Here is a 25,003-nt window from a genome sequence, read left to right on the forward strand (position 1 = left end):
TTCCTTTTAAGACCTTTCATTAGATATTCCAAGTCAGTTCAGAAATAAACGCTCTAAGAATCAAGAAAATGGACCAGTTTGCTCATTACGAGGTAAAGATACTTTGATGTTCTAGATTTTTTCCCCCTTGAAATACCTAATGATTGTTGTAATTAATTTGCGTTATAACTTAACAAAAGTCAAACCTGAATGTCTCTTCTTGTACAAAAAAATTCTGTTTAGCAAGAATGCCTGCCAGAGATACTGACCTGCCAGGTGAAACATATTTCTCACCTTTCTCCTCTTTTTAAAACTAGTTTAAAATTGAAAGTTTGTAACAAAACTTTTTCTGATCTAATGAAATAGAATTTATTCTATGGATATTCCACTAGTAGCCAGAGGAAGAAAGAACCTCAGGAAAGTTTTATAAATTATGGTGTCTTTCACTCTTTTGTATGACTAATAATTTGAGAGCTCTCTTGATGACATAACTGTTGGCTAAGCCTGAGGCCTTGCTTTTAATTGCAAGATACAAATTCACATTTACTTTCAGAGATTTCTGAACAGATTTTTTCCTTGATGAGTATTAACTACTTTAGTCAAGGCAGAAGACCTGTCCTTGACCAACCACTAAAATGACTAATCGTTCTTTTTAGTCATAGAAAGAAGAAACTAGGATAGAAAAAAGAAAGAGGATTAGTATGTGTTCTGTCATTAAGTACCTCTATAGTGAAGGCAAATAAAGTTTCTACCCTGAATTACATGTTCACTAAACGTTTTAGGGAGTACTGTCAAAGAGTTTTAGGTAGTATTGTCATAATGATTAATATACATATAATGTAAATTTTTCTTACAAAACAGAAGATTCTGTTGGTCTAAAACTGTACTGTCCAATATGCAACCATGAAGTCACATGTGCCTATTTAAATCAATCAAAGTGAAATTTCAAATTCCGTTGCTCAGTTATACTAGCCACACTTAGAGTGCTTGGGAGCCACCTGGGGCCAGTGGCTACTGTAGTGGTCAGCACAGGTGCAGAACATTTCCACTGTTGCAGAAAGTTCTACTGGACGGTGCTGCTGTAGAAGCAAATTATCCTATAAAATGGATATGAAAACACGTTGTAGATGCTTTTAGTTTGTTCTCCACCTATACAACAGTGTTGATTGTCTCTTTTGAACAGGAGTACAGAAGAAATTTAAGGAAGCCCCATCCATGCCACTTCCCTCTAAAATATGTGGCTCTAGTATGTTTCTCTAAAACTGTTTTTGGCCTATTTGAGATTAAGAAAATATCACAGTATACTTGATAGCAAGTGTCTGTCAGATCATTTTCCCTTTATATTTATGGCATATGAATACAGGCTAACTTAAGCATAAAACAAATATTATTTGATCATTTATTATTTGATCATTTAGAGGGGAAATCAGTGAAAGTTAAAGGAATTAGCCTCAAATTATATAATCTAAATTAGATTGACTTCATCTTAAAATTTCAATAACACTAATAATATTAATGTAGTAAAAAATACTGTTCCTTAATATATATATCTGGGTATCTATTTGAATCATAATTCCTCATGTTAAACAAAACCGTTAGTCCAGATGATTTTTGACTGATTGATTGGAAGACCCAGAGACACTCATTTGTTCAGGTTTCTTCCCTCCTTCCTTCAGTGCTGATTCCCCCCACCCCTCCTGAATTGGTCATACATGGTTCTTATTGCCTCTGTAACATTTCAGTTAAACTTAATGCCCTAATATGAGAGATGTTCCTTTCTTGAGACCATCCAGGAGAGTGTATGACACAGCTTACTTAGGTGGTTGACTGGTACTATAAACAAGAATAGTGGCAAATGGAATTTGCCTCATATCCCAAGTAGTATTTTTCTTGCCTCCTTGAAATCTGATAAAGATCGGTATTAGCATCAGGGGGCCCAGACCATCCTGAGGTGTTGAGGGTTTGGCTAGAAACATGTTTCCTGTATTCTCAGCTGGCTTTCCTTTGAATTCTCAGACTTCATTTTGTTAAAGAGCTTACTGTCAGCTTTAGAATTTCTAAACCATGCAGTATCTGCGAAATGCAACAAAACGAGATTTTCAGACGATGCTGGTGGTTTTCAAGAAGGCATCTAGTAAAGGACCCAGAGGGCTAGAAAAATTTCCAGATGAAAAGGCAGCATATTTCAGAGACTTTCACAAGGTAACTGAACAGTACAACATCAAAAATATAACCAGGCTGCCTCGAGAGACAAAGAAGCACATGCAGTGGCAATTATCTTTCATGATGAAGCATCAACGACATTTGCCTGTGAGGGCTCAACTTCTGCTTAAGAATGAGGGAGAGGCTGGAGACAAGATGGTGGAGTAGAAGGACTTGAGCTCACCTCCTCTCACAAAAACACCAAATCACAACTGCTGAACAACCATCAACAAAAAAGACTCGAACCTACCAAAAAGATATTCTACACCCAAAGACAAAGAAGAAGCCACAATGAGACAGTAGGAGGGGCACTTCTACAATATAATCAAATCCCATATCTGGCAGGTGGGTGACCTACAACCTGGAAAATAATTATATCATAGAGATTCCCACAGGAGTGAGAGTTCTGAGCCCAATATCAGGCTTCCCAGCCTTGGGGTCTGGAATCAGGAGAAGGAGTCCCCAGAGCATTTGGATTTGAAGGCCAGGGGGGCTTGAGTGCAGGAGCTCCATAGGACTGGAGGAAACAGAGACTCCACCCTTGGAGGGCACACACAAGGTTTCACATGCACTGGGACCCAGGGCAAAGCAGTCATAGGAGCCTGGGTCAGACCTACCTGAGGGTCTTGGAAGGTCTCCTGGGGATGTGGGGTTTGACTGTGGCTCACTGTGGGGACAAGGACACTGGTGGCAGACGCCCCAGGGAATACTCAATTGGTGTGAGCTCTCCTGGAGGTCACCATTTTGGCAAAGAGACCTGACCCCACCCAACAGCCTACAGGCTTCAGTGCTGGCACACTTCAGGCCAACCAACCAGCAGGGTGGGAACACAGCCCCACCCGTCATCAGACAGGCTGCCTAAAGTCATCCAGAGCCAACAGCCACCTATAAATACACCTCCTGAGATGGCCCTGCCCACCAGAGGGACAAGACCCAGCTCCACCCACCAGGGGGCGGACACCAGCCCCTCCCACCAAGAAGCCTGCACAAGCCCCTGGACCAACCTCACCCACCAGGGGGCAGACACCAGAACCAAGAAGAATTAACACTCCTGCAGCCTGGGGAATGGAGACCTCAAACACACAAAGTTAGATAAAATGACATCACAAAGAAATATGTTCCAGGTGAAAGAACAAGATAAACCCCCAGAAGAACAACTAAATGAAGTGGAGCTAGGCAATCTACTTAAAAAAAATTCAGAGTAATAACAGTAAAGTTGATCCAAGATCTCGGAAACAGAATGGAGGCACAGACCAAGAGGATACAAGGAATGTTTAACAAAGAGCTAGAAGCTTTAAAGAACAAACAAGATGAACAATACAATAACCTAAATGAAAAATACACTAGAAGGAATCAGTGGTAGAATAAATGAGGCAGAAGAACGAACAAGTGGGCTGGAAAACAGACTGGTGGAAATCACTGCTGTGGAACAGAATAAAGAAAGAAGAATGAAAAGAAATGAGGACAGTCTAAGAGACCTCCAGGATAACATTAAACATACCAACATTCGCATGATATGGGTCCCAGAAGGAGAACAGAGAAAGGGCCTGAGAAAATACTTGAAGAGAGATAATAGCCAAAAACTTCCCTAACATGGGAAAGGAAACACACAGTCAAGTCCAGGAAGTGCAGAGAATCCCATACAGGATAAACCCAAGGAGGAACACACCAAGACACATATTAATCAAATTGACAAAAATTAAAGACAAAAAGAAAATATTAAAAACAGCAAGTGAAAAGCAACAAATAACATACAAGGGAACCCCATACGGTTATCAGCTGATTTTTCAGCAGAAACTCTGCAGGCCAGAAGGGAGTGGCATGATATACTTAAAGTGATGAAAGGGAAAAACCTACAACCAAGAATACTCAACCCAGCAGTGCTCTCGTTCCTATTCAACAGAGAAATCAAAAGCTTTACAGACAAGCAAAAGCTAAGAGAATTCAGCACCACCAGTTTTATGACAAATGCGAAGGGAACTTCTCTAGGTGGAAAAGGCCACAGCTAGAAATTTATGAATGGGAAAGCTCACCAATAAAGGTAAACATATAGTAAGGGTAGGAAATCATCAAACCACAAATATGATATCAAAATCAGCAATTGTGAGGAGAGTACAAATGCATTTGAAATTAAGAGACCAGCAACTTAATCCTGTGTGTGTGTGTATATATATATATATATATATATATATATAGACTGTTATATCAAAACCTCAATGTAGCTGCAAACCAAAAATCTATAACAGACACACGAAAAAGAAAAAGCAGTCCAAACACAACACTAAAGATAGTCATCAAATCACAAGAGAACAAAAGAGGAAGGGAAGAAAAAAGACCTACAAAAACAAATCCAAAACAATTAACAAAATGGCAATAAGAACATACTGATAATTACCTTAAACATAAACAGATTAAATGCTCAAACCAAAAGACATAGATTGGCTGAATAGATACAAAAACAAGACCCATATATAAAAACAAGACCCATATATATGCTGTCCACAAAAGACCCACTTCAAATCTAGGGACACATACAGACTGAAAGTGAGGACATGGAAAAAGCTATTCCATGCAAATGGAAATCAAAAGAAAGCTGGAGTAGCAATACTCATATCAGACAAAATAGACTTTAAAACACTGTTACAAGAGACAAAGAAGGACATTATAAAATGATCAAGGAATCAATCCAAGAAGATATAACAATTGTAAATATATATATATATATATATATGCACTCAACATAGGAGCACCTCAATATATAAAGCAAATGCTAATAGCCATAAAAGGAGAACTCAACAGTAACACAATAATAGTGGGGGACTTTAACTCCCCACTTACATCAATGGACAGATCATGCAGACAAAAAATAAATAAGGAAACACAGGTCTTAAATGACACATTAGACCAGATGGATTGACATTTATAGAACATTCCATCCGAAAGCAGCAGAATACACCTTCTCAAGTGCACATGGAACATTCTCCAGGATAGATCACATGTTGGGCAACAAAGCAAGCCTTGGTAAATTAAAAAAAACTGAAATCATATCAAGCTTCTTTTCTGACCACAATGCTGTAAGATTATAAATCAACTACAAGGAAAAAAACTAAAAAAACAAACATATGGAGGCTAAACAGTATGCTATCAAATAACCAATGGATCACTGAAGAAATCAAATGAAAATGAAAGCCAAGATGATAAAAAACTTATGGGACACAGCAAAAGCAGTTCTAAAAGGGAAGTTTATAGCAAGACAATCTTACCTTAGGAAACAAGAAAAATCTCAAGTAAACAACCTAACCTTACACCCAAAGCAACTAGAGAAAGAGGAACAAACAAAACCCAAAGTTAGTAGAAGAAAAGAAATCATAAAGATCAAGGCAGAAATAAATGAAATAGAGATGAAGAAAATAACAGAAAAGATCAAGGAAACTAAAAGCTGGTTCTTTGAGAAGATAAGCAAAATTGATAAACCTTCAGCCAGACTCATCAAGAAGAAAAGGGAGAGGGCTCAAAAAAATAATAAAACTAGAAATGAAAAAGAAGTTACAGTGGACACCATAGAAATACAAAGGATCATAAGAGACAAGCAACTATGTGCCAATAAAATGGACAACCTAGAAGAAATGGACAAATTCTTAGAAAGGTACAAACTTCCAAGATTGAACCAGGAAGAAACAGAAAATATGAACAGATCTATCATAAGCACCAAAATTGAAACTCTGATTTTAAAACTTCCAACAAACGAAAGTCCAGGACCAGATGGCTTCACAGGCAAAGTCTATCAAACATTTAGAGAAGAGTTAACACCTATCCTTGTAAAACTATTCCAAAATACTGCAGAGGAAGGAACACTCCCAAACTCATTCTATGAGGCCACCATCACCCTGATAACCAAAACCAGACAAAGGTACCACAAAAAAGAAACTTACAGGCTAATATCACGGATGAACATAGCTGCAAAAATCCTCAACAAAATACTAGCAAGCCAAATCCAACAATACATTAAAAGGGTCATACACCATGATCAAGTGGGATTTATCCCTGGGATGCAAGGATTTTTCAATATTCTCAAATCAATCAGTGTGATATATACCACATTAACAAATTGAAGAATAAAAACCATATGATCGTCTCAAGAGATGCAGAAATAGCTTTTGACAAAATTCCAACACCCATTTATGATAAAAGCTCTTGAAAGTGGGCCTAGAGGGAACCTACCTCAACATAATAAAAGCCATATATGACAAACCCACAGCTAACATCACACTCAATGGTGAAAAGCTGAAAGCATTTCCTCTAAGATCAGGAACGAGACAAGGATGTCCACTCTCCCCACTTTTATTCAACATAGTTTTGGAAGTCTTAGCCATGGCAATCAGAGAAGAAAAAGAAATAAAAGGAATCCAAATTGGAAAAGAAGAAGTAAAACTGTCACTGTTTGCAGATGACATACTACGCATAGAAAATACTAAAGATGCTACCAGAAAACTACTAAAGCTCTTCAGTGAATTTGGTAAAGTTGCAGGATACAAAATTAATACACAGAAATCTCTTGCATTCCTATACACTAACAACCAAAGATCAGAAACAGAAACTAAGGAAACAATCCCATTTACCATCACATCAAAAAGAACCAAGTACCTAGGAATAAACCTACCTGAGGAGGCAAAAGACCTATACTCGAAAAACTGTAAGACAATGATGAAAGAAACTGAACATGACACAAACAGATGGAAAGATATACCACATTCTGGGATTGGAAGAATCAGTATTATCAAAATGACTATACTACCCAAAGCAATCTACAGATTCAATGCAATCTCTATTAAATTACCAATGGCATTTTTTACAGAACTAGAACAAAAAATTTTACAATTTTAATGCAATCACAAATGACCCCAAATAGCCAAAGCAGTCCTGAGAAAGAAAAACGGAACTGGCCTCAAAACAAATATAGATCAATGGAACAGGATAGAAAGTCCAGAGATAAACTCATGCACCTATGGTCAACTAATCTATGACAGAGGAGGCAAGAAAATACAATGGAAAAAAGATAGTCTCTTCAATAAGTGGTGCTGGAAAAACTGGACAGCTATGTGTAAAAGAATGAAACTAGAATATTCTCTAACACCATACACAAAAATAAAATGGATTAAAGACCTAAATGTAAGACTGGATACTGTAAAACTCTTAGAGGAAAACATAGGCAGGACACTCTTTGACATAAACGGCAACAAAATCCTTTTGGATCCACCTCCTACAGTAATGAAAACAAAAATAAACAAATGGGACCTAATTAAACTTAACACCTTCAGCACAGCAAAGGAAACCATAAAGAAAACAAAAAAAGACAACCCTCAGAATGGGAGAAGATATTTGCAAATGAAGCAACTGACAAGTGATTAATCTTCAAAATATACAAACAGCTCATGCAGCTCAATAACAAAACACCAAACAACCCAATCAAAACATGGGCAGAAGACCTAAATAGACATTTCTCCAAAGAAGACATACAGATGGCCAAAAAGCACATGAAAAGATGCTTACATCACTAATTATTAGAGAAATGCAAATCAAAACTACAGTGAGGTAGAATGGCCATCATCAGAAAGTCTACAAACAATAAATGCTGGAGAGAGTGTGGAGAAAAGGGAACACTCTTGCACTGTTGGTAGGGATGTAAATTGGTTACAACCATTATGAACAACAGTATGGAGGTTCCTTAAAAAAGTAAACTAGAACTACCATATGACCAGCAATCCCACTCCTGGGCATATATCTGGAGAAAACCATAATTTGAGAAGATATATGCACCCCAATGTTCACTGCAGCACTATTTACCATAGCCAGGACATGGAAGCAACCTAAATGTCCATTGACAGAGGAGTGGATAAAGAAGATGTGGTATATATATACAATGGAATATTACGCAGCCATAAAAAATAATGCCATTTACAGTAACACGGATGGACTTAGAGATTATCATACTAAGTGAAGTAAGCCAACAGAGAAAGACCAATACCATATATTGCTTATATGTGGAATCTAAAAAAAAAACGATACTAATGGATTTATATACCAAACAGAAATAGGCCCACAGACATAGAAAACAAACTTAAGGTTACCAAAGGGGAAAGCAGGGCAGGGGATAAATTATAATAGGGGTTTGGGATTAACATATACACACTACTATATATAAAATAGATAACCAACAAGGTCCTACTGTATAGCACAGGGAACTATACTCAATATTTTGTAATAACCTATAAGGGAAAGGAATCTGAAAAAATCGATATATGCGTATGTATAACTGAATCACTTCGCTGTGCACCTGAAACCCAGACAGTATTGTAAATCAAATACACTTTAGTAAAAAATAAACAAATAAGTAGCTTACATCAGCTTTAAAAACTATATGATGGGGTGTGGTAACGCTTCATTCTCTTTTTGTTTACCACTAATATCAATTAAGGGCAGTCATTTTTCTTGGACAGTCCATAGTGTGATGAATTTTAGTTGAGGAATACACATTTGTTTATTAAATGGGGATGGAGATGTGTGATTACCTGAGAAGTCTTGCTTTTACATGCTTAGACATCTAGTTGGCTAGAATTACTTATGTGCTTTTTGGATCTGTAATTGTTAAGGTTAGTTTTCATTTAAAAAGGAAAGGTGATGGTGAGAAAGACCACTGTCATTTGAAATCATTTAACTGAAAGGGTGTATGGGAGGCTAAAATAACCCCATGTCTAAACCCTAACAAAGATACCATCTGAAAGGAAAAAAAATGTAGCTTTATCTTACTAATACTATAAAGAATCTTAAATAAAATGTTAGCACATAGAGTCCAGTAGTGTCCTGAAACAGTAATATACAGAGATCAAGTAGGATTTATTTCAATAGTGCAAGACTGATTTAATATTAGAAAGTATAATTTGTTGGGAGAAGAAAAATCAAAATGCCCAAATAGGTTTTGATAAAATTGCAAATTCATGACTGATTAAAAGAAGAAAAAAAAAGCCCTATTATTATAGGAATAGACATGTTCTTAACTTGTTGAGGATTATCTATCAAAAGCTGCCAGTGATCATCACAGTTAATAGTGAAGCACTAATGACTTTCCATTACAGTCAGGAATCAGCCAGGAGGACTGCTGCTGTGGGACAAGGCAGTAGACAAGGAAAAGAAATAAGTAGTGAAGAGGAAAGACCAAATTATTACATACCTAGAACATTTCAAGAGAATCAGTTGGAAATTATGAAAGAATGTTTAGCCCTAGCTATCTCTGGAACGCAGGAGACCTGCTTTCCTAGCCCTCAGTTAACAAAAAACACACACAGATATTGATTTGATAAATAAATGCTTAATGTGGAGCTAAAAAGCTTAGTCAGATGGCCAAATAGAAAATAGGCAAAAACCAACTGCTTTCTTATACATAGCAAAAGATCCTATTCACAGTTGTATTAAAAACTCAAAAGTACTTGAGGATAAATTTATTGAGAAATATGCAAGACCTAGATGAAGAAATTATAAAAGGACAGAAAAAACTAGAATTAACAGAGCCATGTCATATTCTTGGATGGGAAGACCCAGTATGACAGGGATGTCGTTTTCCCCCAAATTACTTCTTACATTTATTCTAATTAGTTCAGAAGTTCTTCTATAAGCAGATACTCTTAAGAGGAGCTAAAAAAGTTTTAAAACAAAAATAATGGAGCAGGACAGAGATGACATAGGTAGTGTCCTGGAAGTACTATGTATATGGGAATTAACTAAATGGCAAAGGAGACACTTCAAATTAGTGGAGAAAATAAGAAATTACTATAGGTTGTATTAGTGTAAATGAAAATTTATGTGGGAATCATTAATTTCATTCCTAACTCATATGTTTTCCCAGATTAATTTGAGACTTCAAGATTTAGTGTGAAAAATAAAACCACAAGGGCATTATAGTAAAACATCTTTTTGATCATGTTGTAGGAGAGAGCTTTGTAAGTATATCATGAAGGCTAGAAATTCATAAATTTAACTGTATAATGGTAAAAGATACCATAAACAAAGTAGAAAAGATGATAAACTTGAAACTAATATTTGTAACATATAGAAAAAAAGTACACGGGCAAAATATATGAATAAGAGAAATGCACATGGTCAATTTAACATCTGGAAAAATACTAAGTCTCATTTATATTCAAGAAAGTGTAAGTAAAGCAAAATTAGTCAAGATGATAAAGACAGATAATATACACTGTTAGTGAAAGTTTCGTAAGGTGGGCACTCTCATATATTGCTGTTAGGAGTATAAATTGGTACAGTCATTTTTGGAGGGTAGTGATCACCATTATTAATGGGCTTTTTTTTTAGACATAGTAATTTCATTTGTGAACGTGGACAGTAACATATGTAAAAGATATTCATGGAAACATTGCTATTGCAAAAAATCAGAAATAACTTATGTGTCCACCAGTAGGGCATTGGTTTAATACACTGTGCTATGTAACATTTAAGAAAGATAAAACTGATCAACAGCTAGGCCACAGAAAGAAAGCTACAAAATACTGTAGAGTCAAACACTATCCATGGAAGTATATATATAGAATTATTCCATGAATTCTTCCATTTTATAATATTAAAAAAATTCTTGAGCAGTGTACACCTGTTCACAGTGACTATCTTAGTGGGTAGTGGGATTCAGAAAGAAATGGAACTGGGACTATTTTTCATCTCTTTTATATTGTTTGAGTTTTTTAACTTAATGTATCACCTTTATATATTTGTTTTGGGGGAGTAAAACAAAATGTGGATTATTTATGCATACTTCCCAATTACTGCTTTGTTTAATTTATATAGTGTATAAAGTGATCTAGTAACTTCAACAAATCAGTGTTATTCCCTGCTCTCTACAGAATGCTGTTTAACAGTCGATGTAATGAGTTAGACTGACATTTATGAAATATATGCCCTGAAACCTTTAAGAATCTTAGGAGTTTTAGAAGCCACCTTGGCATGCATACACACACACACACACACACATACACATATATATATGGCATATATATATACACACACACACAAACACACACACATATATTTTTCCCTCATGAAACGCAGTAAAGTAGAAATGAAAACGTTAAGCTGTTTTCTCAGATCCTTAATGAAGGTAAGTAGAGAACAACAAAACTTGGCTGAGTTGTGAGTGATGGGTGCCTAGTAGACTGGTCACCGGCCATGTGACTCAGTTCTACATGTGAGCTCTGACGTGAGATTCATGTTCATGCTGCTGCAGAATATTACACTGTAGTACATTTCGGGGTCATTCAGACTTTTCAAATAGTTAAGATGGCAGTTGTCAGATCTGTGAATGTCAAGGAGATGCTGTATCTAGGCAGTCCTCCTTTTAAAGAAATGTTTGTGTGCATATGTTTCAAACAAAAAAAAGCAAAATTCTTTGTATGTTTATTGTAGAATTTGGGGACAATTCAAAAGAGCACAAAGAGGAAAAGAAACATCCCTTCTAAACTTATTTCCAGAAATACCATGGTTAAGGATATTTTAACTTAAAAACTCCTTTAAAAGCTGCTTTATATAAAGGCAGCACTTGGAACTTTAGAATTGTTGTGAGTTATTATTTTTTTAACCCATAGAAGCCATTACACATAGGCCTTAACTTTTCAGGAGAACTAAAGAAGCTTTTTTAAACCCATAGGGAGGTGATTGTGGTAGTGGGGGTAGTTCTTTACAAATCCAGCAAGGATTTATAATGTCGTTTCTTCACTGAAACTACTCCCTAGAGGCTGCCCTTGGCACAGCAGTTTCCTGGCCTGTCATTGTCTGGGGACAGCCCCAGGTGTGGGCTTCCTGTGCCTGTGGCAGCGCCAGGGAGAGTTGGGAGAACAGAGAGAGAGAGAGAGGGCTCTGAGAGGCAGCTGGGGCCACCGTTTTTAAAACTGAGTGTTGGAAAAACTAGGCTCAGCTTTTATTGCTTGCGTGTGAATCGTCTGATGGGCTTTTCATGGCTTCTGTTCCATTTTGGTTTATCATGTACGGCCTCACATGAAAAGGAGGCAACTCTGCACTATCTTGTACATAAGTCAGTTGTGGGACCACTTACTTGGTGGTCACCCCATAAGTTTAAGCCTCTCAAAAAGTCAGGGAGGAAGAAAAATACAAAGGAAGAAAATGTTGGAAAGCAAAAAGATGCTGGAGGAAGGAAGGTGAAACTGTGTTGGGGAGAAGAAAAGGACTGGACGGTTGCTAGAGGGAGGGGCTTTGTTTTCAGAAAAGGAGCAGGATGATGCAGGGCCAAGGCCAGATGCTGTGGCTCTAGGCCTGTGTGTGGAAAGTGGGTGGGGCCTCCCCACGGAGGGAGACCTGCAGGGCGGCCGCAGAGGCGCCCACCCGTGTCTTAGCAGGGAGAAGAAACCAGAGAGCACTCCAGTACTTCTGGGCATTTTACATTTTGGTCTCAAAAATGCAGCTGAGTCGCTGTGAAATGTTGATATATTCTTTCAATAATCTCAACATTTGTAAGGGTATCATATTCCTGAAATTAGAGGGTCTAAGTAATTATCAACGGAGACTTTCACAATGCCACCTACTAACTCATTAGTAACCCCGTCTGAATGACTGCATGCTTCCATACACAGGAAAGTGGTTCAGTGCAGGTTAAATATAGGAAAAAGATGCTTCCCCACCATCGAGTTGTTTCTGCTTCTCAGTGTTATGTGGCTGGGGAGACTTGGGGAATGGATGTCTTGCTAGCAAATCATACCACCACCTGGTTAATGGGACGGAGAAGCTGAGTGACCGAGTATCTCAGAGTCATCATTCTTGCCTACTCTATTTGTTTATGAAAGAAAGCTTCAGGCAGATATTGATTTTCACTTATTCAAAAAAAAAGTGTGTTTATGCTGGTAAAATATACGTAAAATTTACCATGTTAATAATTTAAGTGTACAATTCAGCAGCATTCAGTAAACTCACAATATTATGCAACCATCGCCACTATTTCTAGAACTTTAGAAATCATCCAAAACAGAAAATGTACCAATTAAACATTCATTCCCCATTCCTCTTTCCCTAGCCCTGGTACCTCTATTCTACATTCAATGAATCATACTATTATCCTTCTGTGACTGGCATATTTCATTTAGCGTAACGGTTTCAAGGTTCATCCATACTATGGCATGTATCAGAATTGCCTGCCTTTTTAAGACTGAATAATATTCCATTGTACATATATACCACATTTTGTTTATCCATTAATCTGTTGATGTAACTTTGGGTAGCTTTTACCTTTTGGCTATTATGAAGAATGTTGCTGCAAACGTAAGTATACTTACGTTTGAGTCTGTTTGAGTCCCTGCTTTCACTTCTTCTGAGTGTATACCTAGGAGTGGAATTGCTAGATCATACGGTAATTCTTTAACTTTTTGAGGTACTGCCAAACTGTTTTCCACAGTGGCTGCACCATTTTACATTCCCACCAGCAATGCATGAGGATTCTAATTTCTCCATATTCTAGCTAATACCTGTTATTTTTCAGTTTTTTTAAAATAATAGCCATCATAATGAGTGTGAAGTGGTATCTCATTGTGGTTTTGAACTGCCTTTTACTAATCATTAATGATGTTGAATGATGTGCTTATTTGGCCATTTGTATATCTTCTCTGGGGAAATGTCTAAGTCCTTTGCCTATTTTTGAATCAAGTGGTTTATTTTTGTTGTTGTTGAGTTGTAGGAGTTTTTTATATATTTTATCTATTAATCCCTTACTGGAGACATGATTTGCAAATATTTTTCTCCCATTCTGTGGTTAGTCTTTTCACTCTGTTGTTAGTGTCCTTTGATACACAAAAGTTTTTAATTTTGGCAAAGTCCAGTTTATCTAATTTTTCTTTTGTTGCCCCTGCATTTGGTATCATATCAAAGAAATCATTGTCAAATCCAAAGTCATGAAGCTTTTCCCTTATATTTTCTTCTAAGAGTTTTGAATTAATTTTTGTTTATGGTATTAGGTAAGGGTCTAACTTCATTCTTTTGCATGTGGATATCCAGTTTCCCTAGCACCATTTGTTGAAAAGACCGTCATTTCCCCATTGAATGATCCTGTTGCTCTTGTCAAAATTCTATTGCCCATATATTTGAGGGTTTACTTCTGGACTCTGTATTCTCTTTCACTTTATGTCACCACTACAGCTACGTATGGAACAATTTCCTCTGAAAGAGCCCTGAAAACTAACTTTATGTCAGTACTACACTATGGCTTTGTAGTAAGTTTTGAAATCAGAAAAGTGTGAGTCCTGCAACTCTGTTCTGCTTTTTCAGATTGTTTTGGCTATTTGGGATTCTTTGAGATTCCATATGAATTTTAGAATGGGCTTTTCTATTTCTGCAAAAAATGCCCCTGGGACTTCTACAGAAATTGCACTGAATCTTTGTACTTCTATCGGTGGTATTGTCATGTTAACAATATCAAGTCTTCCAATCCATAAACGTGGGATGTCTTCCCATTTATTTAGGTCTTTATAAAATTTTTTTCAGCAGTGTTTTGTAGTTTTCAGTACAAATCTTTTGCCTTCTTGAGTTAATGTTTTACTAAGTATTTTATTCCTTTTAAAAATGCTATTATAAATGAGACTGTCTTATTTTTGGGTTGTTCATTGTTAGTGTACAAAAACAACTAATTTTTTGTGTTGATTCTGTATCCTGTAACTTTACCAAATTGGTATATTAGCTTTAGCAGTTTGGTTTTTTATTTTTAGAGTTTTCTACATAAAAGATCGTATTATCTGCAAACAGATAATTTTACTTTTTCCTTTCAGTTTTAATGCCTTTTCTTTTTCTTGCCTATTTGCTCTGGCTAAAATTGCCAATACTATGTTGAACAGAAGTGGCAAAGGCATCTTTGTCTTGTTCCTAATCTTAGGGGAAAAGCTTTCAGTCTTTCACCATTCAGTATGATGTTTGCTTTGAATTTTTCATACATGACCTTTATCATATTAAAAAAGTTGCCTTCTTTTCCTAGTTTGAGTGTTTACATGCTGATTTTTAAATGCGGAAAATTATATTTTTCCTTCCTATGTATATAATCCCATTCCCCACCTCCCCCTCCTTCCCTGCAAGGCTACAGCTTTTCACACAATGCAACAAATACTTGCTGATGGAAGTTCTTGTAATTTCAGCTTCAGAGATTACAAGACCATAGTGATCAATCTAAAGGGATTCACAGTACAAGCCAGTCTGTGGTATAGTCAGTGCTCTTGTAGCTAGAGATGTGTGACTTCGGAGGTCCCTAAGGGCAGCATCACTCTAAGTTTAATATTTGTTACTTGCTTCAGGAAATAAAAGGAGGAACCATCCTTGAGATAAAATAGCAAGTTGGCAATGTAGTATTAACGAAATCTATTAGGACAGGGTTAAGAAGGAAGGGTCACTTCCCCTGGAGGTTGGGAAAGGCTCAAAAACAAAAAAAACCAAAACGTGAAAAGTTGAGTTGAGGAGAGGCAGTTGTGGGATGTACATTCCGGGTATTGGGATCAGGGAGCAAAGGTATACTCAAGAACACCTGCAGGGAATTGTACCAATGATCTTTTTAGTTCAGTCTCCCAAGACAATAGAAATAAAAACAAAAATAAACAAATGGGACCTAATCAAACTTACAAGCTTTTGCACAGCAAAATAAACCATAAACAAAACAAAAAGACAATCTACATAATGGAAGAAAATATTTGCAAACAATGCAACCGACAAGGGATTGATTTCCAAAATATACAGACAGTACATACAACTCAACAACAAAAAAACAACCCAATTGAAAAATGGGCAGAAGACCTAAATAGACATTTCTCCACAGAAGAAATACAAATGGCCAGTAGGCACATGAAAAGATGCTCAACATCACTAATTATTAGAGAAATGCAAATCAAAACTACAATGAGGTACCACGTCACACCCGTCAGAATGGCCATCATTAAAAACTGTACAAATAACAAATAGTGGAGAGGGTGTGGAGAAAAGGGAAATCTCCCACACTGGTGGGGGGAATGTAAGTTGGTGCAGCCACTATGGAGGACAGTATGAAGGTTTCTTAAAAAACTAAAAATAGAGTTGCCATATGACCTAGCAATCCCGCTCCTGAGCATATATCCAGACAAAACTCTAATCCAAAAAGATACATGCACCCCTATGGCAGCACTGCTCACAATAGCCAAGATGTGGAAACAACCTAAATGTCCATCGACAGATGAATGGATAAGAAAGGTGTGGTACATATACACAGTGGAATACTACCCAGCCATAAAAAGGAACAAAATAATGCCATTTGCAGCAACATGGATGCAACTAGAGACTATCATGTTAAATGAAGTAAGTCAGAAAGAGGATGACAAATACCATATGGTATCACTGATATGTGGAATCTAAAATATGACACAAATGAACCTATCTGCAAAACAGAAACAGACTCACAGACATAGAGAACATACTTGGGGTTGCCAAGGGGGAGAGGGTTGGGGGAGGGATGGATTGGGAGGTTGGGGTCAGCAGATGTAACCTTTTATATATAGAATGGATAAATAATAAGGTCCTACTGTACAGCACAGAGAAGTATATTCAATATCCTATGATAAACCATAATGGAAGAGAATGTAAAAAGAATGTATATATACATATAACTGAATCACTTTGCTGTACAGCAGAAATTAACACAACATTGCAAATCGACTATACTTCAATTAAAAAAAGAAGAAGAAGAAAAAAAAGAATGCATGGGGATTCCAGCTCAAGACAGTGACACAGGAAGATTCTGAGCTTAACTCCTTCCATGGACACACCAAATCTACAGCTACGTATGGAACAATTTGCTCTGAAAAAAACCCTAAAAACTAACAGTGACTCCTGCACATTGGGCAAGTAAGAAGGGAACCACATTGTAGTGGGTAGGAGAGGCTGAGACACAATCTCACCATAAGCCCACACCCAGGGCAGCAACCCACATAGGGAGGGAACTCAAAACCCAGAGCTCCTCCCTTCACCAGGCACCCCACCTTTTAAGACCTGCACTTGAGAAGCGAGGCCTCAAAACAGCTTTGAAAACCAGCAGGGCTTGCATCCACCAGACCCACAAGACTCAGAAATGGCTCTTAAAGGGCTTGTGCACGGACTCACTCGCTTTAGGGGCCCATGCAGAAGCAGACCTTTGAAAAGCACCGAGACTTTATGTGAGGCTTATTTGCTGACCTTAAAGCATCAGCCTGAGGGGCAGGGGCCGGCTGAGATACCCTCCAGGGATGGAGGCTGGTGGTGCCATCTTCATGCTCTCCCTTTGCCTTGGTAAAACCTGCCGGAGCTGCGGGGGTGGGGTGTGTGTGTGTGTGTGTGTGTGCACGCGCGCGTGCGCGCACGCTGCTTTGGGTTGCTGCCATCTTTACACTCCTTTTCTGTTTTGCTCCAGACAGCAGGCACCATCTTCAGGCTCTCTGCCATGCTCCAGAGCACCTGGAGGAGAACTTTCACATGCATCCGGTGCCCCAGTTTTGGCAGCTCCCGTCAGGGGATGCCCCTTTATCACCTGGCTCTGGGGGCCAGAGGGGCTTACATTCATTCCTGCATCCCATGAGACTATAACAATGGAGAGACAGTTCTTGGCAGACTGCCATCCCCACAGCATTGCACAGAAAACAGACAGACATGCCCCGTCTTTCTGAGGCTTTGCTTGTCCAGGAGCTTTGGCCTGAGGGGCAGGCTTCTGGTCTGGCGCAGTTCTAGGGGCCTACAGAGTTGCTCTCAGGGAGTGGAGGCCAGCAGATGCAACCTTTGTGTTCTAGCAAGGCTAAAGCCTTGCTCTAGCTCACCAGTATCTTCCAGAAAGGAGCTTATACCCTTGTCTGGCACTCGGATTTTTGTAGCTGTTGTCAGGGGACACCTTTACGTCACCTGGCTGTGGTGGCCAGCAGGGCTTATGCTCACAGGTCCCAGAGGACTGTAACCAATGGAGAAAGAGCTCTTAAACAGCTATCACTCTCCAGGCACAGCAAGAAGCAACAGACTTAGGAGCTCAGCCTTTCTCTGAAAGAGGCCTATATGCTTATCATCATAGCTGCAGCCTGAGGGGTAGGCTTCTAATTAGACACACACCTAAGGGCTGACTGTAATCCTTTCCAGAGAACCTGGAGGGTGGGTGCTGTCCTCTCCTTCTGCCGTGCTCCGCAGTTCCATTATATCCTGAAGGGGAGCTCTTAGACATGTCTGGTGCCCCATTTTTTGTGACTGCAGCCCATGGGATGCCCCTTGACTGCCTGTCTCTGGAGGCCACGGGGGAGGGACTTGTGTTCCTGGGTCCCACAGGACTCTAACCATTGAAGATAGTGCTTGGTAGGCTACCACCTCCAGGGCACTGCACAGACAGCAGACTAAAACCCCAAGTCTTCCTGTAAAAGAGGCCAATTTACTTTTCCTGGAGCTTTGGCCTGAGAGGCAGGCTTCTGGTTTGGCACACACCTAGGGGCTTATAGAGGTACTCTCAGGCAACACAGGCCAGGGAGGTCATCTTTGCACTCTCCCTCTGCCTTGCCACAGCTCACTGGTATTTCCCAGAAGGGAGTTTATACCCTCGTCTGGACCCCAATTTTTTGACTCTGGTGGGAGGGACACCTCCAGCTTTGAGAGACAACCAAGAGCTAGGGCATGGTTGAGCAATATGGTTCATCTCCTACACAAAGTCCACTCCTTCAAGACTGGGAGAGGTGGCTGTGGTATCTCATGCATAGAGTCGAGCAAAATGAAGAAACAGAGGACTATGTTCCAAATGAAAGAACAAGATAAAACCTCAGAGAAGAACCTTAATTAAACAGAGATAAGTAATTTACCTGATAAGGAGTTCAAAATAATGGTCATAAAGATGCTTACCATCTCAGGAGAAGAATGGATGAACAACAGTGAGAACTTCAACAAAGAGATAGAAAACTCCCATCAGGACACATAATTAAAGTGTCAAAAGTTAAAAACAAGGACAGAATCTTAATCTTTCAGCAGAAACTTTGCAGGCCAGAAGGGAGTAGCACAATATATTCAAAGTGCTGAAAGAAAAGAATTTCCAACAGGAATATTCTACCTGGCAAATTTATCATTCAGAATTGAAGAAGAGATAGTTTTCCAGACAGGCAAAAGCCAAAGGAGTTCATCACCACTAAACTGACCTTACAAGAAGTGTTAGACTTCTTTGAGCTGAAAATAAATGGCACTAATTAGTAACAAAAACATAAAGTATAAATTTTACCATTAAAGGTAAATATATATAGTAAAGGTAGTGGATTAATCAGTTAGAAAGCTAGTATGAAGGTTAAAAGACAGAAGTAGTAAAATATACAATAATTAGTTAAGAGATACACAAGATAAAAAGATGTGACATTAATTATACTCTAATAAAGATGTTAAAGATGTGATATCAAAAACATAAATGTGGGCAGGAGGAAATGGAGCTTCAGAATGCGTTTGAACTTGTTATCAACTTAAAATAGACTGTTACAAGTTTTAAGTCTAAAATATATTATGTAAGCCTCATGGTAACCACAAAGTAAAAACCTACAGTAAATACACAAAAGATAATGAGAAAGGAATTTAAGCATACCACTAAAGAAAGTCATCAAACCACAAAGGAAGAGAGCAAGAGAAGAAAGGAACAGAGAGGAACTACAAAAGAGCCAGAAAACAATTAACAAAATGGCAGTAGGTACATACCTATCAATAATTACTTTAAATGGACTAAATTCTCCAATCAAGAGACAGAGCAGCTGAATGGGCTAAAAAAATAAGACCCATCTATATGCTGCCTACAAGAGACTCACTACAGATATAAGGACACACAGAGTGAAAGTAGAGGGATGGAAAAATATATTCCATGCAAATGGAAACCAAAACAAACCTAGGATAGGTATGTCAGACCAAATGGATTTTAAAACAAAGACTGTAATAAGACACAAAGATGGGCATTATATAATGATAAAGGGGTCAATACAACAAGAGGATGTAACGTTTGTAAATATTTAGGCACCCAATATAGGAGCACCTAACTATATAAAGCAAATATTAACCAACTTAAAGTGAGAAATAGACAGCAATACAATAAATAGTGGAGACTTTAATGCCCCAATTACATCAATGCATAGATCATCCAGACAGAAAATCCATAAGGAAACACTGGCCTTAAATGACACATTAGATCAGACAGACTTAACAGATATATACACAACATTCCATACAAAAGCAACAGAATACACATTCTTCCCAAGTGCACATGGAATATTCCCCAGGTAGATCATATGTAAGGCCACAAAATAAGTCTCTCTTTTTTGGTCATACTGTGTGGCTCATGGGATTTTAGTTCCTAGACCAGAGATTGAATCTGGGTCCTTGGCAGTGAAAGCATGGAGTCCTAACCACTGGACCACTAGGGAATTCCCAAAACAAGTCTTAATAAATTTAAGAAAACTGAAATCATATCAAACATCTTTCCCAGCCATGATGGTATGAAAGTAGAAGTCAACTACAAGAAGAAAATTAGAAAAATGACAAACGTGGAGATGAAAACAACTTGCTACTGAACAACCAGTAGGTCAAAGAAGAAATCAAAAGAGAAATCAAACAGTACCTTCAGACAAATGTAAAGGGAAGTAAAACATACCAAACTTATGCGACACAGCAAAGGCAGAGGGAAGTTCACAGCAATAAATGCTTACCTCAAGAAACAAGAAAAATCTCGAATAAAGAACCTAACTCTACAGCTCAAGGAACTAGAAAAATAACAAATGATATCCAAAGTTACTAAAAGGAAGGAAATAACAAAGATCAGAGCAGAAATAAATGAATTAGAGACAAAAAAGACAACAGAAAAGATCAATAAATCTAAGAGCTGATTCTCTGAAAAGATAAACTAAGTTGCCAAACCTTTTGCTATGATTTACCAAGTAAAAAAGAGAGGACTGGGAATTCCCTGGCAGTCCAGTGGTTGGGATTTTGTGCTTCCACTGCAGGGGGCGTGGTTCAATCCCTGGTTGGGGAACTAAGATCCCACATGCCATGTGGCATGGCCAAATAAATAAGTAAAATCACGTATTAAAAACTATTTTAAAAAAGGACTCAAATAGATAAAATCAGAAATGAAAGAGGAGACATTACAACTGATAACCACAGATATACAAAGGATCATAAGAGACCACTAGGAACAATTACATGCCAACAAATTGGACAATATAGAAGAAATGGATAAATTCCTAGAAACATACAACCTACCAAGACTGAATCATGAAGAAACAGGAAATGTGAACAGACTGATTACTAGTAAGGAAATTGGACCAGTAATCAAAGCCTCCCAACAAACAGTAGTCCAGGACCAGACAGCTTCACTGGTGAATGCAACCAAACATTCAAAGAAGAATACAATCCTTCTCAAACTCTTCCAATAAACAGAAGAGGAGGGAACACTTCCAAACGCATAAGGCCAGCATTACCTGATACCAAAGTCAGACAAGGACACCACAAAAAAAGAAAGTTACAGGCCGGTATCACTGATGAACATAAACACAGAAAACCTCAAAAAAATATTAGCACACCCAATTCAACAATACATTAAAAGGATCATATACCAATGATCAAGTAGGATTTATTTCAGGGATGCAACAATGGTTCAGCATCTGCAAAGTCGATCGATTTGTTTTACCACATTTACAGAAATGAAGGATAAAAATCATATGATCATGTCTATACATGCAGAAAAAGATTTGAGAAAATTCAACATCCATTTATGCTAAAAACTCTCAAAGTGGGTACAGAGGGAATACACCTCAACATAATAAAGGCCATATATGTCAGGTCACACAGCTAACATCATACTCAATGGTGAAAAGCTGAAATCTTCTAATATCAGGAACAAGACAAGAATGCCCACTTATGTCACTTTTATTCAACATAGTATTGGAAGACCTAGCCAGAGCAGTTAGGCAAGAAAGAAATAAGGGCATTCAAATTAGAAAGGAAGATGTGAAACTGTCACTATTTGCAGATGACATATTATATATAGAAAATGCCAAAGACTCCACCAAAAAAACTGTTAGAATTAAATTCAGTAAAGTTGCAGGATACAAAATCAACGTACAAAAACCTGTTGCATTTCTATATGTTAACAGTGAGCTATCAGAAAGAGAAATTAAGAAAACAATACCATTTACAACCACATCAAAAAGAATAAAATACTTAGAAATAAATCCAACCAAGGATGTAAAAGACGTGTACTTGCATATACATCATTGATATTATGTATAAAATAGACATACTGTATAGCACAGGGAACTCTACCTAATGCACTGTGGTAACCTAAATGGGAGGGAAGCCCAAAAGGGAGGGGATATCTCTATGTGTATGGCTGATTCATTTTGTTGTGCAGTGGAGGCTAGCACAACATTGTAAAGCAACCATACTCCAATAAAAATTAATTAATAGAAAAGACGTGTACTTGGAAAACTACAAGACAGTGATAAAAGAAATTGAAGGTGACACGAACAGATGGAAAGATATAGATATACTGTGCTCACAGATTGGAAGAATCAATGGTTAAAATGACCATAATACCCAAGACAATCTACAGATTCAGTACAATTCCTATGAAAATACCAATGTCATTATTCACAGAACTAGAACAAATAATTCTAAAATTTGTATGGAATCACAAATGACCCCGAATAGCCAAAGCAATCTAGAGAAAAAAAGAACAAAGCTGGAGGTATTATGCTTCCTGATTTCAATCTGTACTACAAAGTTACAGTCACCAAAACAGTATGGTATTGGCACAAACACAGACACATAGATCAATGGAACAGAATAGAGAACCCAGAACTAAACCATGCATACATGGTCAGTTAATTTATGACAAAGGAGCCAAGAATATGCAATGGGGAAAGGACCGTCTCTTCAATAGATGATGTTTGGAAAACCAGACAGCCATATGTAAAAGAATGAAACTGGACCACTATCTTACACACAAATTAACTCAAAATGAGTTAAAGAATTGAATGTAAGACCTGAAACCCTAAAACCCCTAGAAGAAAACATACACAGTAAGTTCCTTGACCTCAGTCCTGGTGATGATTTTCTGGATCTGACTCCAAAAGCAAAGGCAACAAAAACAAAAACAAGTGGGACTACATTAAACTAAAAAGCTTCTGCACAGCAAAGGAAATCATCAACAAAATGAAAAAGCAACCTACTGAATTTGCATCATATATCTGATAAGGGGTTAATATCCAAAATATATAAAACACTTGCACAACTCAATAGCAGAAAAAAACAATCTGATTGCAGTCGACCCTTGAGCAATGAGGGGGTTAGTCCACGTATAATTTATAGTCGACCCTTCATGTCCACAGTTCTTCTGCATCCATGGATTCAACCAACCACAGGCCATGTAGTACTTACTACTAAGTGTGTATTTACTGTAAAATACATGTATTTATATAGTAGTAAATACATGTAGTATTTACTACTAAAAAATATCTGTATGAGTGGACCTGCATAGTTTAAATCTGTGTTGTTCAGAAGTCAGCTGAAGGGGGCTTCCCTGGTGATGCAGTGGTTAAGAATCCACCTGCCAATGCAGGGGACACGGGTTTGAGCCCTGGTCCGGGAAGATACCACATGCCACAAAGCAGCTAAGCCTGTGCACCACAACTACAGAGCCTGCGCTCTACAGCCCATGAGCCACAACTACTGAGCCCACATGCCACAACTACTGAAGCCCGTGCACCTATAGCCTGTGCTCTGCAACTGCAACAAGAGAAGACACCGCAATGAGAAGCCCGCTCACCACAATGAAGAGTAGACCCTGCTCGCCGCAACTAGAGAAAGCCCGCACACAGCAATGAAGACCCAACACAGCCAAAAATAAATAAATTAAATAATAAATTTTTAAAAAGTCAGCTGAAGGAATGGGCAGAAGATCTGAATAGACATTTTTCCAAAGAAGACATACAGAGGGCCAACAGGTATATGAAAAGATGCTCAACATTATTATCAGGGAAATAAAAATCAAACCCACAGTGAAATACCACCTCACACCTGTAAGAATGGCTGTCATCAAGAAGACAACAAATAACAAGTGTTGAGGAGGATATAGAGAAAAGGGAACCCTCATACACTGTTAGTGGGGATTGTAAATTGGTGCAGCCACTATGGAAAACAGTATGGAGGTTCCTCAAAAAATTAAAAATAGAACTGCCATATGATCCAGCAATTCCACTTCTGGGTATTTATCCAAAGAAAACAAAAACACTAATTTCAAAAGATATATGCACCCTCATGTTCATTGCAGCATTATTTACAATAGCCGAGATATGGAAACAGCCTAAGTGTCCACTGATGGGTGAATGGGTAAAGAAAATGTGGTACGCACACACACACTCACTCACTCACATGCACAATGGAATATAATTCAGCCTTGAGAAAGAATGAAATCTTGGGACTTCCCTGGTGGCGCAGTGGTTATGAATCCGCCTGCCAATGTAGGGGACACGGGTTCGATCCCTGGTCTCGGAAGATTCCCACATGCTGCGAACCAGCTAAGCCCATGTACCACAACTACTGAGCCTGTGCTCTAGAGCCTGAGAGCCACAACTACTGAGCCCACGTGCTGCAACTACTGAAGCCTGCGCGCCTAGAGCCCATGCTCAAGAGAAGCCGCTACAACGAGAAACCCACGCACCACAACGAAGAGTAGCCCCCGCTCGCCACAACTAGAGAAAAGCCCGCGTGCAGCAATGAAGACCGAACG

General features: G+C 38.2%; 1 protein-coding gene across 2 annotated transcripts in view; it reads left to right on the top strand.

Moving 5' to 3' along the window:
- Positions 1-25,003, top strand: part of USP3 (ubiquitin specific peptidase 3) — a 90,996-nt gene that overhangs the window by 60,903 nt on the left and 5,090 nt on the right. For both annotated transcript variants that reach the window (XM_033851768.2, XM_033851770.2), the window contains one exon: positions 12-92. In XM_033851768.2, the coding sequence (XP_033707659.1) occupies positions 12-92 (81 nt within the window). The remainder of the gene's footprint in view (positions 1-11; positions 93-25,003) is intronic.

Source organism: Tursiops truncatus, chromosome 2 (assembly GCF_011762595.2).
Source record: "Tursiops truncatus isolate mTurTru1 chromosome 2, mTurTru1.mat.Y, whole genome shotgun sequence".
NCBI classification, from domain to species: domain Eukaryota; kingdom Metazoa; phylum Chordata; class Mammalia; order Artiodactyla; family Delphinidae; genus Tursiops; species Tursiops truncatus.